At 44.6% G+C, this 16,941-nt stretch overlaps 1 protein-coding gene across 1 annotated transcript; it reads left to right on the forward strand.

Moving 5' to 3' along the window:
- Positions 1–16,303, forward strand: Cyp4f4 (cytochrome P450, family 4, subfamily f, polypeptide 4). The gene is made up of 13 exons (NM_173123.1): positions 1–139; positions 398–596; positions 3,284–3,428; positions 5,255–5,308; positions 5,396–5,523; positions 7,972–8,093; positions 10,625–10,895; positions 12,789–12,855; positions 13,064–13,193; positions 14,848–14,981; positions 15,066–15,130; positions 15,281–15,363; positions 15,740–16,303. Exons 2-13 carry the CDS (start codon positions 399–401, stop codon positions 15,909–15,911), a joined length of 1,569 nt encoding a protein of 522 aa, NP_775146.1. The 5' UTR covers positions 1–139; position 398; the 3' UTR covers positions 15,912–16,303.
- The last annotated feature ends 638 nt before the right edge of the window (positions 16,304–16,941 follow it).

The raw sequence follows: 16,941 nt of genomic DNA on the forward strand, positions 1-16,941 counted from the left end.
TGAGAGAAGGTGGCTGCTTAAGACCACCCATACTAAGTTAGACAGAGCACTGAACCTGGTTGCTTATTTCTCCATAACCAACTCTCTGAAGCCAAACAGCCAGAGTGATCCTGTTGGCTTCAGACAGGGGGGTTTCCAGGTAACATCTCCTGCCAACCTCATCACTATTCAGGCATTTTGGAACTCTCTCTCTCTCTCTCTCTCTCTCTCTCTCTCTCTCTCTCTCCCTCCCATCCTCCTCCTTCTCCCCCCTCCTCCTTCCAACTTACTGCCTCTCTCCACCCCATAGATTACTCTTCCTAAAAACCAACCTTCATTATCACTTGTCCATTATTCCTGATGGCCCCAACCCTCTTCCAAACCTCTGAATCTCACTGTCTGTCCATCTGCCCCACAGGATGCCACAGTTGGACCTGTCCTGGCTGGGACTGAGGCTGGAGACATCCTTACCATGGCTGCTTTTGCTGCTGATCGGAGCTTCCTGGCTCTTGGTCCGTGTCTTGACTCAGACCTATATCTTCTACAGAACATATCAACATCTTTGTGATTTCCCTCAACCACCCAAATGGAATTGGTTCTTGGGTCACCTGGGCATGGTGAGTACAGCAACAGACAGACAGGGTTCTGGAGTCCTCCAGCACCCTTCACTAGCTTTTCTCATATCCCTGCCTTCCACCCCTACTTTGCTCTGGATTCGTTTCTAGTCTGTCTTTCTTACACTGGTAGGCACCGAGGGTCTTCCAGGGTGAACCACACAGAGTGAGGGTCCCTGGTGTTCCCTCATTGTCTGCTGGACTTGAGGCCTCTTGAGAAGCTCTGTCCAAGGGCAGTGACATTTTTCTGTCAATCTATATCAGGGCTTCCATGTTTTTCTGGGGAGTGATCTCTGATATACCTCTCCTACCACACACAGAGCAGGAGAGCTGTGGGCTGTCTTCCTGCCTCTTGATCTTGAAGCACTTTTATAAAAGCTGGCAATTCTCTGCTAGGAGGGACCATTGGTCCTGTTATGAAACCAGGATAAAAGCTGTCCATTCATCTTCCTGTAAGCTTCCCTTGACGCTACACCTTGGATGTTGACCAAGTCTATTCTTGCCTTTGGGTGACTTGGTCTCATTGCTCCATTTGCAAATTGCAAAGCTCGGGGTTGGGGATTTAGCTCAGTGGTAGAGTGCTTGCCTAGCAAGCGTGAGGCCCTGGGTTTGGTCCCCAGCTCCGAAAAAAAATAAAAAAAATTGCAAAGCTCACAATATTTGTACATGTCAGTGAAATCATGCACAGGGTGATGTTTGATAATAACATGGGGGATTATAGGTAGGAGCTGCTGCCCTCCTAGACAGTTAGTGCTCACCTCTTGTCCTCTGGGGTTGACCAGTCCCTGCTCTATAAACCTTTTGCATAGCTGGAACTGCAGACCTGTAGAGCATACAGACATAAACATGTAGGAGAACCCATGTTTTATTTTCATTCTGTTGCTGTGATGAAACACTGACCAAACATGACTTCAGGAGGAAAGAGTTTGTTTAAGGGTAGTCAAGGTAGGAACTCCAGCAGGAACTGGAAGCAGAAAGCATGGAGAAACACTGGCTGCTTGCGCAAACACATGTTTAGCTAGCTTTTAAAAAATACAGTCCAGGACTCTCTGCAGAAAATGTTGCCACATAGAATGGTTGGGCCCTTCTAAGTCAACTAACAATTAAGACAGTGCCCCAAAGACATGTCCACAGTCCACTCTGATCTGGACAATACCACACAACCGACACTCCCTTCTCAGGTGAGTAGAGACCCTGTCAATTACAACTAACAGGCTACAATGTTGCCTAGACATGGCCCTATGTCCCATTTGAGACCTTCCCTAATGGCTTTTCCTGGGGCCGAAATTAATACCATCTGAGAAAATTCATCTTCTCAAGCCAAGGTGGCTCTCTCTGAGGTAGGCTGTTTAACTTCTCTATTGGCCCTGGGATAAACCCTTGAAACTCAACCATAACCCTGACACAGATGTAGCAGGACTCAGCACAAACCCATATGGTATAAATCTTTACAGCACGGTGCTGTCCTGAATATTGTAGGTATTTGTAAGACAATGGTGTTTCTATATCTAAATACATAGGATAACAATAATAAAAGATATTATGCATAGGAAATTCTTCAAGTCCATTATGAGCTTCAAGGACATATATATAGTGTCAGTGATAAGAACATCATTATATAACACATGATTGTATTCATATGGTTATTTAATCATATGTATATAGACATATGTGATATATATTAATTCTATACGTGCATATTTATGTATGTATGCATATATGAGTGAGTGAGGGCAGAGAGAGGGGGTACATTGTGTTATGGTCATTGGCTTATGTAATTGTGGATTCTAAGCAAGCTGCAATATGCCATCAATAACCCTCCTCCTCCTCCTCCTCTTCTTCCCTGCACCACTCTCTTAAGAAGCTTCCCCTTCCTCTTTTTTTCTCATGAGGGTTGGGCATATCCTATTCTGTCAACTCTTTCTCTGATTCATCACACTGTCTGCCACTCAACTAGAAATCAGTTTCAAACATGGGTGTTCCTTTCTACAAACTAACTTTACCTTCATTGATTGGAATTAAAGGTGTGTGCTAAGAGTGTGTCTGTATTCTAATTAGAGGGATTAAAGGTGAGTTCGAAGGGCTGGGCCACACTACAATTAGAAACATTTTTTTTTCAGTAAACAACACTAACTTAGGGTTCACAGTATAATCAAATATCCTGCAACAAGAGTCCTTAAGTCAAGAATCTGCATTGTAATGTCCGTGGGCAGAAGAAGATGGCTATTGTAGTCTGGAAATGAGATTGAGATTCCTTTATCTAATGCTACCAATCAACTGAGGGGTCTCCACACGCAGGTTGATATGCGGGTTGCATATCAGATATCAGATATTTACATTGTGATTCATAACAGTAGCAAAATTACAGTTATGGAGTAGCAACAAAATAATTTTCTGGTTGGGGTCCTCCCCATGAGGAACTGTGGTAGAGGGTCACAGCATTTAGGAAGTTTGAGAGCCACTGCTCTAAATGTTTCTTCAGTGGGTGCTGCCCCACCCTGTAGAGGGTGGTTCATCCTGACGATCCTGACTGAGACTACCGATGCAAACGCTAGTGCTTTCTGGAAACATCATCCTAGAGATATCCAGAAGTCATCCCTTATCGGCTTCTTTCTGACCATCTCATAGCATAATGTGCTTGACTCCCAACAAACTAACTCAGGAAGTGACTGTTCCTCTCTTGCTTGTAGATCACTCCCACTGAGCAAGGTCTGAAGCAGGTAACTAAGCTCGTGGCCACCTACCCCCAGGGCTTCATGACATGGCTGGGTCCTATCCTCCCTATCATCACTCTGTGCCACCCTGACGTCATTCGATCTGTTCTCAGTGCCTCAGGTACTTAGGGGAAGCTGCTGGTGGTGTGGCTGTGGGAAACAGGCCTTCTATGCTCATGCTTCTCTGTGACTTCTGAAGTAGCTCAGTCCTCCTTTCCCTTGGCTTTCTCCGCTTTTGCTGAAGATGTCAGAAGGAAGCGCAGGCAGGGCTCAGTCCAGGGGATGGTAGAATCTTCAGGGCTCACTCCGGTCCCCTTTCTCAATAATCCTTTTCTTGGAATGCCTAGAGATCTTGGGATTCCTTTCTATTCACCTCCATTCAGAGCTGAGAGGAAGGTGTCTGGTGCCCTCATTGCATGGTGTGTACCACTGGGGGCGGGGGTGTATGCTACTGGTAGATGGAGACCTGGCAAGTGGTTATCCACCTCTTCCACTCACATCAAAGAGGCTTATGTTTCCTGATCCAAGTGGACATTAGACTAGCCTGTTTGCCTACTGCTGAGGTCTCTATGCTGTCTCCAGCTGTGCAGGTGACCAGAGTGCAGGCAGATGAGACTACTGTAGTTATTCCCTTGCCTCTGCCTCACCTTCAGTATCATGATTGATATGGCCATCTCCTGATCACACCTGCTGTATTTGCTTTTTTTTCCTATTACTAGCACAATGTCATTGAGTAAAGATTTGTTTTTACTTGTGATTCAGGATTCATAGTGATAAAAGAGAGATTGACACATAACTGGCTAGAAGAGGGGAGGAAAGGAAGAAGAAGGAAACTCAGTTCAAGATGTTTCAAAGGGACTACTCTAGTGACCTACTTTCTTTAGCTAAGCTCCGCTTCCTAAGATTTCTAGAATCTTCCAAACTAAAGGCAGCATCTGAGGACTAAGTCTTTCAGAGCACAAGCTGGTTGAAGATATTTCATATTCACACTCTAACAACTGGTACATGTTGTCCCAGGTATGAACCAAGTTTAATCAAATGAATATGGCCTTATCTAGGGCTCAAGAGCTATGGACATTTGGAGCACATCTGTTTCTTGCCTGAGCAGTTGTTTGAAATTATATTTTTCTCCTGATGAAAACACTTTTGCCATTTGAGAGGTTTATGATCTTGGACACTTAGAGTCCTACTGAAATAGAAACATGGCTGAGATTTCTTGTTTGAGGCAAGTGTGATATCTAACTGGACCACATTGATGCCATATCTGTGAGATGATTGTGACTATTTTTAAATGGTATCTGGGACCTACATATGGGGCACATCAAGACGTATCAGATCATCTATTTCCATTTTAAAGCAGATGGGGTCATTTAGGGTAGGTCACATGGGTTTCAGCTGTGTAAGCCCATGTTACTGCCTATATATCCATGACACATATCTATATCAGGAGATGTCAGAGCATGCTGGGATGGTCAGGTATGCTAGGTCTGTAGAATGTCATGCTATATTTGAAGGGCAGTCATGGTAGACTATGTTGAAGCCAAGTGAAGGAACAGTGAGGTGAGTTGCTTTTATCTTACCTAGTATTCTGTCTCCTCTCCTCCTTTTCTTCCTCCTCCTCCTCTTCCTCCTCCTCCTTCTCTTCCTCCTCCTCCTTCTCTTCCTCCTCCTTCTCTTCCTCCTCCTTCTCTTCCTCCTCCTCCTTCTCTTCCTCCTCCTTCTCTTCCTCCTCCTCCTTCTCTTCCTCCTTCTCTTCCTCCTCTTCCTCCTCCTTCTCTTCCTCCTCTTCCTCCTCCTCCTCCTCTGCGTCTTATGTCCCTTTCTCTAACCCTATCATGCTGGTTTTGGGGTAGATATGCATGCCTCTCACTGAGCCCTGCCCCCACACACTCTGCGAGTTCATTTCCTAGCCTCTTCATGGCTCCTGATCACCCTTGTTCATGTCAGCTTCGGTTGCCCTAAAGGAAGTAATCTTCTACAGCTTTCTGAAACCCTGGTTGGGTGAGTACCACAGACAAAGCGCCTAGGAAAATCCCCAGGGGTGGAGGGGAATATGATCCCATGCTCACTGCCGTGATGCCCTACCAGGGGATGGACTCCTGTTGAGCGATGGTGACAAGTGGAGCTGCCACCGCCGCATGCTGACACCTGCCTTCCACTTCAACATCCTGAAACCCTATGTGAAGATTTTCAACGACAGCACCAACATCATGCACGTGAGTCTCTGAAACCCAGGTTCTCGGCTGGAGTCTGAGGCAAAGGAACTTCAGGTCCATCCGATCTGTTTCTAAAAGGTTGAGATGGGTGTTTTAGTTAAAGTTTCCATTGCTATGAAGAGACACCATGACTGAGGCAACTTTTATAAGGGACAGCATTTAATTGGGGCTGGCTTACGGTTTCAGAGGTTCAGCTTATTATCATCATGGCAGGAAGCACGGCAGTGTCCAGGCAGACACGTGCTGAAGGAGGAGCTGAGGGTTCTGCATACATCTTGATCTGACTGCAGTCAGAAGCGACTGTCTTATGAGCAGCTAAGAGGAGGGTCTCAAAGCCCACTCCCACAGTGACACACTTCCTCTAACAGGGCCGCACTTCTAATAGTGCCACTCTATGGGCCAAGCACATTCAAACCACCAAAATAGGCCATTGTTTTATTTTATTATTTTTCCCTTCCATTTTGTACCCAAGACAATACCATAGAGCCATGTCTTCATACATGATGGGCGCTTATAATGAGTGAGTTTCTATTTTTCTCAGATGGTTGCCCTGAAAACTTGATGACTTGATGACTACCTAGAAACTGTCAATAAGGAGCAAAGCATTTCCACACACACTGATTTTGAAACAATGAGGTCTGATGTTGCTAACAGGAGTGTGGGGCAGGGGGTTGCCTCTCTGGACAGAGTTTAGGTCACCCTTGGGTGACATGTGATCAGCTGTCAGTCAGCTTGCCTGACATCAGCATAATTCCTTGATGCTTGGAATTTTACCAACGTCAAGCTAGTTTAGCATAGTTTCAGCATCCTGGGCTTGTTCCTATGGCAGAGTTCCCAGTTCCATAGGAGAGAAGCTGGAAGTCACCTGAAGCTTGAGCTTCATTGAAGTTGTAGACTATTCCTTTTTCCAGAATATATTAGTCAAAGTCATCACTCTAGCACCAGGGCAAAGGGTGGGAGAATAGGCTCGGCATAGTAATGCATTGTGCTGAGAACTCACGTTACACTGGGCTGAGGAATAAGATAGGCAGGCGCATGAGTGCTGTGTGAAAGGCCAACGGTTTTCTTTTCCGCTCGCTAGCTGATCGCTCAGCTTGTTTACTTATGTGTAAATGATATTTTTGTATTATAGATAGCCTGTATAAAAGACACACGATCCTGGTATTTTATTTACAAGTGGTAAGCCTAGATTGGGCAGGCTTTGAGCTATTCTAACTTACACTCCAGCCATATGTCCCTTGTTACTTGCTGCTTCTCCTGGCCACATGCTCACTGTCCCTCTCCTATCACGGAGGCTTTTTCCTCCATTTGTCTTCTCTTTTCTCCTCCCCTGGTCTCTCCTGAGACCCCTCACTCATCCTCAAGTCCTGCCTCTCTCTATTGCTCAATAATTGGCTTTAGCCTTTTATTGATTGCACAACAAAAGCTGGTATACTCGAGAATTCAATTATCTTGGGGTAACCAGGTCTTAGGGTACAGAATTTAACATTTTAATCCATAGCAGCACCAGACTCACCCCAACACTTATGGATCCTGCCAGTCCATATGAGATTCCTTATTCAGATATGGAAAGCAGTCAGGTACTTATAGTATTCCTTATTCAGGTATGAAAGCATGTGAATTCCATGGGGCATTACGAATGGCCTTTAGAGGATGCAATGTATGCCCTACATTGTGTAATTTAGATTTAGAGACTCTGCTTTTATAACAAGCTGAAACAAGCCCGATATTTGCCCATGGAAGGCTATTACTGGATCTCTCAATGCTTTCTGAAATATCTGTGAAATAGTCCAGGTGAAGAACCCTGGGATGTTTTTGCTTGGAACACTTAGAGAGGATGTTTAGAAAACAGTGGATATCTGGCACATCTGACATATAGATAGCTTTAAGGCCAACTTATGACACCCAAGATAAGGAATAATGCCATTTATTGAATTCTTAACATGTTGTGGAATTGATGGTCATGACCCAGCTCCAGAATTTATGTTGCAAATTTAATTTTAAAAAAATGGTGAGATAAATGTTACTTTTCCTTAATTAAGAATGAACCTGAGGGCTCAGAAGCATGAGGGAGCTTGTCCCAGTATGCCAGAGAGTAAGTGATCTAGAAATAATGGCACATGTACTCCGTCATGGTTTATCAGACACGGTCAGATCACCTTGTTGCTGAAGACATATCAAGTGATACAGAGGACAATGAGCTGACTGAGGGTGCACAGAGCATGACAGTCAGAGCTGAGGCTTAACCACAAGGCTTTTGGTCTTCATTCTTGGGTCTTCATGTCCTACATAATAGTCTCACTCCCACTTGATCCCAGTTAACCCTGAGGTCAAGTGTTTAACTGAGATGTGGGAGGCTGACTTTGGGTACCAGTTCTTGTAGTTGTGATTGGGAAGAATCCCAGGGAGCTCAGACCTTGTTATGATACCGATTCTTTTTCTATGAAGGCCAAATGGCAGGACCTGGCCTCAGGAGGCAGCGCCCGTCTGGACATGTTTAAGAACATCAGCCTGATGACCTTGGACAGTCTGCAGAAATGTGTCTTCAGTTTTGATAGCAACTGCCAGGAGTGAGTTTCTGCCTTTGGCCTGAGAACCTGGATTATGGACGTGGGCTGTGGTATAGTAGGGATGGGTGGCAAGTAGGAAAAGAGGGGCCTTCTTGGAGGAGGTGATTTGGAACAAGGACCAGGGATGTAGGTGAGGGGATCATATTCATCTGGAATGGAGGAGACACCTTAGATATGGTATTGGCAGGCTGACACTGAATTAGATACTTTTCTCACAGCTGCAACAAAATACTTGATAAAAGCAATTCAGGGAGAGTTTATTTTAGCTCGCAGTTTGAGGGAAACCCCATCATAGCGGGGGAGGGGAAGGAAAGGCAGCAGGGTGGCTACAATGTATCTGCAGTGAGGAATCAAAGTGATGAGTGTATGAATGTGCTTAGGCTCATCCAGCTTTCTCTTTTTTGCCTACTTCTCATTTTAAAGATTTATTTATTTACTATCAGTATACTGTAGCTGTCAGACACACCAGAAGAGGGCATCAGATCTCTTTACAGATGGTTGTGAGCCACCATGTGGTTGCTGGGATTTGAACTCAGGACCTCTGGAAGAGCAGTCAGTGCTCTTAACTGCTGAGCATCTCTCCAGCTTCACTTCTCATTTTAAATACAAACCAGAGGGCAGACAGCAGTAGCCATCCCACCACCTGAATATTTATGCTATCTTGAAATTTCCTTCACTCAAATAGTCTATCACTTTTGTTTTTGCTTTGTTGTTTTGCTTTTGTTTATTACAATTATGATCCCACTTCTGGTACCAATCTTATGTATGTGATTCTTGTTCATGCAATGAGAATCAACTTAAAAGAGGGAAGGGCTTGCTTTGGGTTAAAGTTGAGGGGAAGTCTATCGAGTTAAGGGAGCCACTGTAGTAGGAATGTGAGACTGCTGATCATCACATGGTACGCACAGCAATCAGAGAGCAATGGATGGTTATGTTCAACTAGCTTTCTCCTTAGTGTATACTCTGAAACAACCAGCCATGGAGTAGTGCTGCTCTTATTAAAGCATGTATTTCCACCTTAATTAACCCAGTCTTGAGAATCCAGATGTGCTCAGAAATGTATCTACAAGATGATTCTAGATGGTGTCAAGCTGACAATCGGTATACAGCAACATAGTGTCTAAACTATGAGGACATTGAAACCCAGCCAAAGGTGGGAATGTTCTCCTACAATTTCTACCAATGGTGTTTGTGTTTGTAGTCACTTCTGTTGCTGTCACAAAGTTTTTGAGTGTATCGAGTTAATGAAAAAAGAAGGTTTGTTTGTTTGTTTGTTTGGTTGGTTGGTTGGTTGGTTGGTTGTTTTTGTTTTCCTTTTTGCTCGCAGTTTTGGAATCTTTTGTTGATGGTTCTTTGACTCTTGTTTTGGTGGAAGCATATGTTAAGGAAATTCTTTTCCTCATGTCAGTTACGAAGAGAATCAGTCAGGGTCTTAATGTTCTCAAGGCACACTGCTGTGGCCTAGCCACCCTCTATTAAGACCTCTTAATGGTTCCTAAGAGCTCCAGAGATGGGCGTTTGGGAGACAGCTGCAAACCACAGTGAGTGGACATGATGGTATCAGCTTCGTAAACACTGTCTTGTAGACAGTGGCATTGCTACTGAATGCAGAGACCCTATAGAAAGCCTGCATTCCTCGAAGAAAAAGAGTTCCTAGCTGTTTTGGTTAAAAAACAAAAACAAACGAACAAAACAGGCAGAACCGGTTCCCAGCTCCCAGCTCCAATGGGCCACTGGAACTAGCACTAATTTATCTCAGATTAGTATCTCTCCCAGCGACTCTCGGCTAGCCTCGAACTCTCTGGTTCCAGCTACCCGGTAAAATTATGGTTCTAGAAGTCCAGCAGTGGCTGGCTTATCACGGCTCCCTGCCACAGACTCTACCAACAGTCCTTCACCCGCCCTCTGGTAGTCAAAGTATAAACTCCCAACTACAGGGTAAAATCAAGACTCAACAAACTGAAACCGAACAATATGATTTATGTTAAATTCTCAGTCCACAATACATCTACACAATGAATTCACTGCCAAGTAATAAAGATATAAACCGTCCACCTAGAGAAGAGAAAATGACCTGGTCCACCTGGATCTGGATCATCCTGCTCCGTAGGCCCATCTTGATCCCCTCGCTTCTCCTCCTCTTCTCTCCTTCCTCGACGTTTTCCACGCCTACCCTTCCTTCTCATCCAATGACAGGCTTTGCCTTATCCTGGACCTGCCTTGCTGCAGAATGACATCATCCTACACCTAGCTGAGTGGGAAAGCAAGTAGGTGGGTGAGATCTAGATCTGAAGGAAAAGAAAGAAAGGAATGATGGCCATGCTGCTCTTGGATGCCTCCAGGTCCCAAGGCTCATTAGGATGGGATATAGAGAGATAAGTGAGACTTCACAGTCAAATATCAAATATCACTACTAGTGGCGCTCATGTATTTGTGTGGCCATCTGTTTCTGACTACTGAGGATCCTGTTGGGAAATCTTGAGCATCAGTTGTGCTGAATTCTTGTTTTCCTTCATGCTGTATTGATGCAGGAAGCCCAGTGAGTATATTTCTGCCATCTTGGAGCTCAGTGCCCTAGTGGCCAAACGGTACCAGCAGCTGCTTCTACACACAGACTCACTCTATCAGCTCACCCATAATGGTCGGCGCTTCCATAAGGCCTGCAAATTGGTACACAACTTCACAGACGCTGTCATCCAGGGTCGACGACGCGCTCTCCCCAGTCAGCATGAGGATGATATCCTCAAGGCCAAGGCCAGGTCCAAAACTCTGGATTTCATTGATGTGCTGCTGCTGACCAAGGTGGGTTCTCAAGGGGTAGAATGGGGCTGCTTAAACTTAATTTGTTGAGTGTGATGATGGACACCTTTAACCCCAGTATCCCACAGGCAGCAGTAGGAAGATCATCATGAGTTTGAGGCTGGCTTGGTCTACATATTAAGCTCCAGGCTAGTCAAGGCTACCCAGTGAAACCACATCTCAAAATAAAAGATTAATCAATTCATTAAAATATCTCTTTTTGTGTTTGCAAGGGAAAATTTTTTTAGGATAGAATCTTACTAAACAACCCTGGCTTGCCTCAATCTCATGGGATTTTTGCCCTCACCTTGAACACTCTGGAATTACAAATGTATGCCATGTATAGTTATCATTTTTTAAGACTAGTCTCACTGTGTTGTCAGTGAATGGATCCTGCGGTCCCAACTTCCCAAGCCAAGGACTACATGTTTGTGCCACAAACTCAGCTTTAAGGGTAGAATTAATAACAATATCAAATATGGGATCAAAAGACAGTTCTGGTTTGGGACTTGATGTAGAGGATACCTAAGGGCTATGGAAGTCATTTGAGGAGAGGAGGGACAAGACAGAAAGAAAAATTATAGAGATAACAGCAGAGTCCACTCAACATACCCCTGCTAGAGCTGAAGCCGAAAGACCTCAGAGTTTACTCTATTTATAACTTAATATGTTGTTGAGAAAACATGTCTGTATCTGTATGTGTGCCTAGAACTATGTACCTGCAAGATCAGGGCCGCCCATCCATTGTCTCCAACAATAATAGCAGCCAGACTAGGATTGCAAGAATGACTCCCGATTCCCAGCTCCTCCTTTCTCGGGTGATGTAGCGATTTTATCTGTGTGTTTAGCAGGTCTTACACCACAGGAAAAAGACCAATACATTATGAACCTCGCGAGATTCACAGGAGAGTTGGCACATCTGTGTCTTCTTTGTTTCGGGAAGTACGAACAGATGGGAAGGGAGCAAGAGCTAGAAAGCAGGAGATAAAAGAGGAGAAGGATATGGAAATAAAGAGAAGAGATGGGAGGAAGAGAATAAGAGATGAGAGAGCTGAAGAGGAAATTTTTAAATTAATTTTTGAGTGTGAAAACGAATGTGTTTCATTATGTCATAGTCATGCACATATACCATTTCGCATTGAGAGAACTTTATTCTGGACCGTAAGCAGGTTTTCTCCAATCACAGGTGAATTCTACAGGTATGCAAGTGTAATAGACTCCAGAGGGCATAAGACACATTTTCTGCATGTAGCACCCATGGATCGTAGAGGACACAATAGGAAATGGGATGCAGGGTAAAACAGTCATGGGAGGAAAAACATACGAAAATATTTAAAAGTGAGGAAAAAAAAGAAAAGGGGAAGTTTAGTTCTTGGTCATATGTAAGATGACATTATCTGTGCTCTCACATTGTCACGTTGTCAGTATTTCTCTGCCAGTGCAATCCTTTCTGCCACAAATGTGCACCATTCTCTTGCTGACAAGGGAGAAGATAGACACCATTCCCACCACACTATTATGGAACAATTAACAGAAAATGTCCCACACCTCCTTCCTAAGGAGAAGATCCGTATAATGAGAGTGATCTTTGAGCTCCAATTTCAAAGGAATATGGCCATGACATCATCCTATATGCAAGGTTGCTTGCTCCTTTGTTTCGTAGAAATCATCATGCAGAAACGGGAAAATATTCAGAGGTTGCCAATTCCTTCAACAAGGAAAAGCAAACGAACAAACAAAGAGGAGTCAGACAGTCAAGAACTATGTCTGGAGGTGGAGACCTCTGGTGGTGACCAAGGGAGATGCAGAGGCACAGTGGGCTTGGGATCTAAGAGCTGTCTCAAGTTAGACATAGACTCAGGACTGCTGCGATCTGGTGTCTCGCTTTGTCTCCAGGATGAAGATGGAAAGGAGCTGTCAGATGAAGACATTAGAGCTGAGGCTGACACCTTCATGTTTGAAGGTGAGGCTCCTAGTGTGGGACTACAGAGTGAACAGGAAACCTCCATTTCGGGCACATGTTCAATGGGCCCTATCTATTCAACTCTCATCCCACTATCATCTGTTGTCCCCTTTTATCATCTTTCCTGGGCTTCTTCCTACCTGGTTGCTAACCCACTTTGTGGTGCTGAAGTAGCTGTGAGATCTAAGCCCACCCATCTGCCCTTCAGGCCATGACACCACAGCCAGTGGGCTCTCCTGGATCCTGTACAACCTTGCAAGGCACCCGGAATACCAGGAGCGCTGCCGGCAGGAGGTGCGGGAGCTGCTGAGGGACCGAGAGTCTACAGAGATTGAATGGTGAGCATAGGTCCTGGTGTGTTACTGGGCCTCTCTCCTGGCTCTGCTCCTCAGGTAGAGGAGGGGGCTCTTTCTTTCTTTTCTTTTTTTTTTTTTAATGATTCTTCCATTATTACTTGATGGGAGTACTATCTGCCTCATTAACAAGAGGAAATTTTATGCTTTGGGCCAGAAGAGAATTTCTGACAATATAATTGTGTGTGAGGGCAGATGATGTCACTTTGCACATGTTCAATATATAGATATATAGATATAGGTATAGATATAGATATAGATATATAGATATAGATATATAGATATTTGGGGTACAAGTAATCAGTCAGTGTGCTGTGCAATCCATTGCATTGTCATGCATCCATTCAACAAATCCTCCCATAATGGAGTCCCATAACAATTTTGTGAGAAGTCCATCCTGTTCTAAGGGGGCGGCTAAGAGAAGTATTTTCAGGAGCTCCAAGCTTGATGGGAGTACAGTCCTGCGTCAGGACACTTCCCAGGACACACTGGCAGGTGTGAGGTTTAAAGTAAGAGGAGCAAGGGTATGTTTCAATTTAGGACTCTGAATGAGGATTGGGAGACATGTGATTGGGAGTGAGATACAGGGAAGAGGAGATGGCAGAAAAGAATAGAGATAAGAAGAGGGGGGTTTTGTGACTTTTTTGGGGGGGAGATGTGAACAAATGCCTACTTGTCCTATGGACAACAGACCAAAGAAATGATCAAAACAATGTATTTATTAGGGTTGCTCATCTGAGTAATGGTGAAGGGCTGTTTATAGCTGTATCACTGAAAATCTCACCCTAATATAGATAAGGACTCAAAAAAGCCACGTTCTTGGAGCTCCTGGAGAATCTCTGTCCAGTAGTTATTACCTTTTATTTAACCTGGCTCTTGTGGGTCTCATAGGTTTCAGGAATTTCCTAAGACTTGTGAATTGTTCACACCTTGATCCTTATAAGTTTTATGCACATCCTGAGTCTTTTGAAGCGTCCTCTGGGATGGAATGTTTTAGTTTGGACAAATATGTTGCATAGTGAGGCAGAAGGGTGTTGAGAGGAGAAGGGGGACAAGAAAGAGGAGAAATAGTGAAGAAAAGATGTTGGAGAAAGGGAGGAGAGTGTAGGAGAAAGAAGGAGGAGTGATGGAGGATAGAGAGAAAGAACAGGAGAAAAAGAAGTAGAGAATGAAGAGAATGAGAAGGAAGAAAGAAGATCATAGGAGAAAAGAGAGGACAAAGAGTTTGTGTGTGAAAGAGTAGGGTGGGAAAAAGAAAAATAAGACGGTGTGGAGGGAAGATAGGAGGATAAGAGGGAGGGAAGGAGGAAGGTTCTCAAACACATGGGGAGTAGAAACGGAGATAGATAAGGGTGATAAAAATGGACAAACACTGTGTCTGTGTTACTTAATTCATTTTGTCTTTGTTCTTACCAAAGGAAGATTTCTTTAAGCAATTTTCGAGTTGTCTTTTTATGATGGACATTTGGATGTGTTTGCTTCAGAAAAAAAAAAAATCTTCTAAAGATACCTGGCTAAATTCTCTCCAGCACTATCCTACATCTCTTCTTTCCTTGGGAATGTTTTAGCACTGTGAGGAAAGGTGATGTGGCCTGATGATCTGTTTTGCTCCTGCATAATTGTGTGCTGTGTTCCTTAGGGACGACCTGGCCCAGCTGCCCTTCCTGACCATGTGCATCAAGGAGAGTCTGCGACTGCATCCCCCAGTCACGGTCATCTCCCGTCGTTGTACCCAAGACATCGTGCTCCCAGATGGCCGGGTCATCCCTAAAGGTGCCCACGGGACAGGGAAGGAAGGTCCTAGGCACAGAGCAAGGTTTATTCAGCAGCAGGCTTACCCTCCTGCCCCACTTACAGGTGTCATCTGCATCATCAATATTTTCGCGACCCATCACAACCCAACTGTGTGGCCCGACCCTGAGGTGCTGTAGCCCACTTCTCTCGTTCTTCATCACAATGATCCTAGAAGCGGGGAGCAGTTTGGGGCTGGGAAATCAGAACTTAGCGTCCCTAGCAAAACGGGGATTCTGTCTCTGACGGTGCTAGGAGATGCCACTCACTGTCTCTTTCAGGTCTATGATCCCTTCCGCTTCGACCCAGAGAATATCAAGGACAGGTCACCTCTGGCTTTTATTCCCTTCTCCGCTGGGCCCAGGTAATGCCAGGAGACTTGAGATGGTGGGGGCAAAGGTTTAGGCAAGATGGAAAAGATGGAAAGTTGGGACGTTATGGATCTGGATCCGGTTCCTGTATCTTGACACGTTAAGAGGTACAGAGCAAGGCTTGGAGAAGTCCAAGAAACACAACCCTGGGCTCATATGCTCATGATAGTTGGGTTCTGAGGTCTGATTGAGGTTCACCCATTGCGACACAGGCGAGGGGTCCCAAATAAGTTAGTTCCCCCTGGGTGCCCTCCAATTGGCTGACCAGTGGAGGAAGGTACCGAGGCCAGATTGAAATTACTGAAGTGACAGGTGGGTTCTGTACGGGATTCAGGTCACAGTCAGAGTCCCCACTCCGTCCTCACGCAGGAACTGCATAGGACAGACTTTTGCCATGAACGAGATGAAGGTGGCACTGGCGCTGACGCTGCTGCGCTTCCGCGTCCTGCCGGATGACAAGGAGCCGCGCCGGAAGCCAGAGCTGATCCTGCGTGCGGAGGGCGGACTGTGGCTGCGGGTGGAGCCACTGAGCACACAGTGACTACGTACATCTGGACGGGTCCCACCCACCCACATACCTTTGTAGATGTCACCTGTGCCTGAGGCTCCTTGAATACCAGTAGGGGGCTCTGGAGGACAACAGGGAACCAGCAGTTGTGGCAGGGAGGGAGATGGGGTTGGTGCCCAAATTCCTGACTTCATCTGGCCGTTCGTGGGCCTCTACACTGTCCTTTAGCCTAGTTGGACTTACTCTCTTGGGCGACAGAGAGCTAAGGTAAGTGTCTAAGCAGGCTCGAGCTCACAGAATCTTTTAAATTGAGGTACATTTCCTGCCTTGACCTCCATTCTAATCTCAAAACTCTCATCCTGGGATTCTGAAGTGTTTCTGTGAAAACTAAAATTTTAGGTTTATTAAACCTAACAAGTCTGCCATTTGTTGCTGGGTTTTATTTTGTTTTGGTTGGTTGGTTGTTTTTTTGAATAGGAGTCTCACTACACTGCCTTGAGTGCTCTCAAATTCCTACACCCCCCAATTGTTAATGCCTCATTTTATTATAATTTTCTATCATTCCTTTGTTTTTTCTTTTATCGTTTATAGATTTTTTTTTCATACAATGAATTTTGATTGTGGTTTCCCTTACCCCTACCTACCTTTCCTTCTCCCATCCAGACCCAATCCTTTTCTGTCTCTCATTAGAAAACATAGAGGTATATAATAGTACAACACAAAATAACATACTAAAACAAAAACAAACAAATCAGGATAAGACAAAACAACCAGAGAAGAAAAAGAGCCAAAGAAATAACACGAGAAACACACACACACACACACACACACACACACACACACACACACACACAGAGAGAGAGAGAGAGAGAGAGAGAGAGAGAGAGAGAGAGAGAGAGGAACGCCATAAAAAATGAAACTGCAAGCCATAAGTTATGTACAGATGACTTGTAAGGAAAGAAAAAAATCTCCTGACTTAACATTACAAAGAACCTTCAGAGATACTGTAGAGTTCCTTTGACATTGGGAAGACTATGAGACAAAGAATATCCTAAGAGTCTAC

The sequence above is a fragment of the Rattus norvegicus genome, chromosome 7 (assembly GCF_021556685.1).
Source record: "Rattus norvegicus strain SHRSP/BbbUtx chromosome 7, alternate assembly SHRSP_T2T, whole genome shotgun sequence".
In the NCBI taxonomy this organism is placed as follows: Eukaryota; Metazoa; Chordata; class Mammalia; order Rodentia; family Muridae; genus Rattus; species Rattus norvegicus.

Bases quoted from the DNA above. Each gene is read 5' to 3' on its own strand.
- Cyp4f4 (NM_173123.1), top strand. From the start codon at position 399: ATGCCACAGTTGGACCTGTCCTGGCTGGGACTGAGGCTGGAGACATCC. The intron at 3,429-5,254 runs GTACTTAGGGGA...TGTTCATGTCAG, and splicing joins ATCTGTTCTCAGTGCCTCAG to CTTCGGTTGCCCTAAAGGAA. The intron at 5,309-5,395 runs GTGAGTACCACA...ATGCCCTACCAG, and splicing joins CTTTCTGAAACCCTGGTTGG to GGGATGGACTCCTGTTGAGC.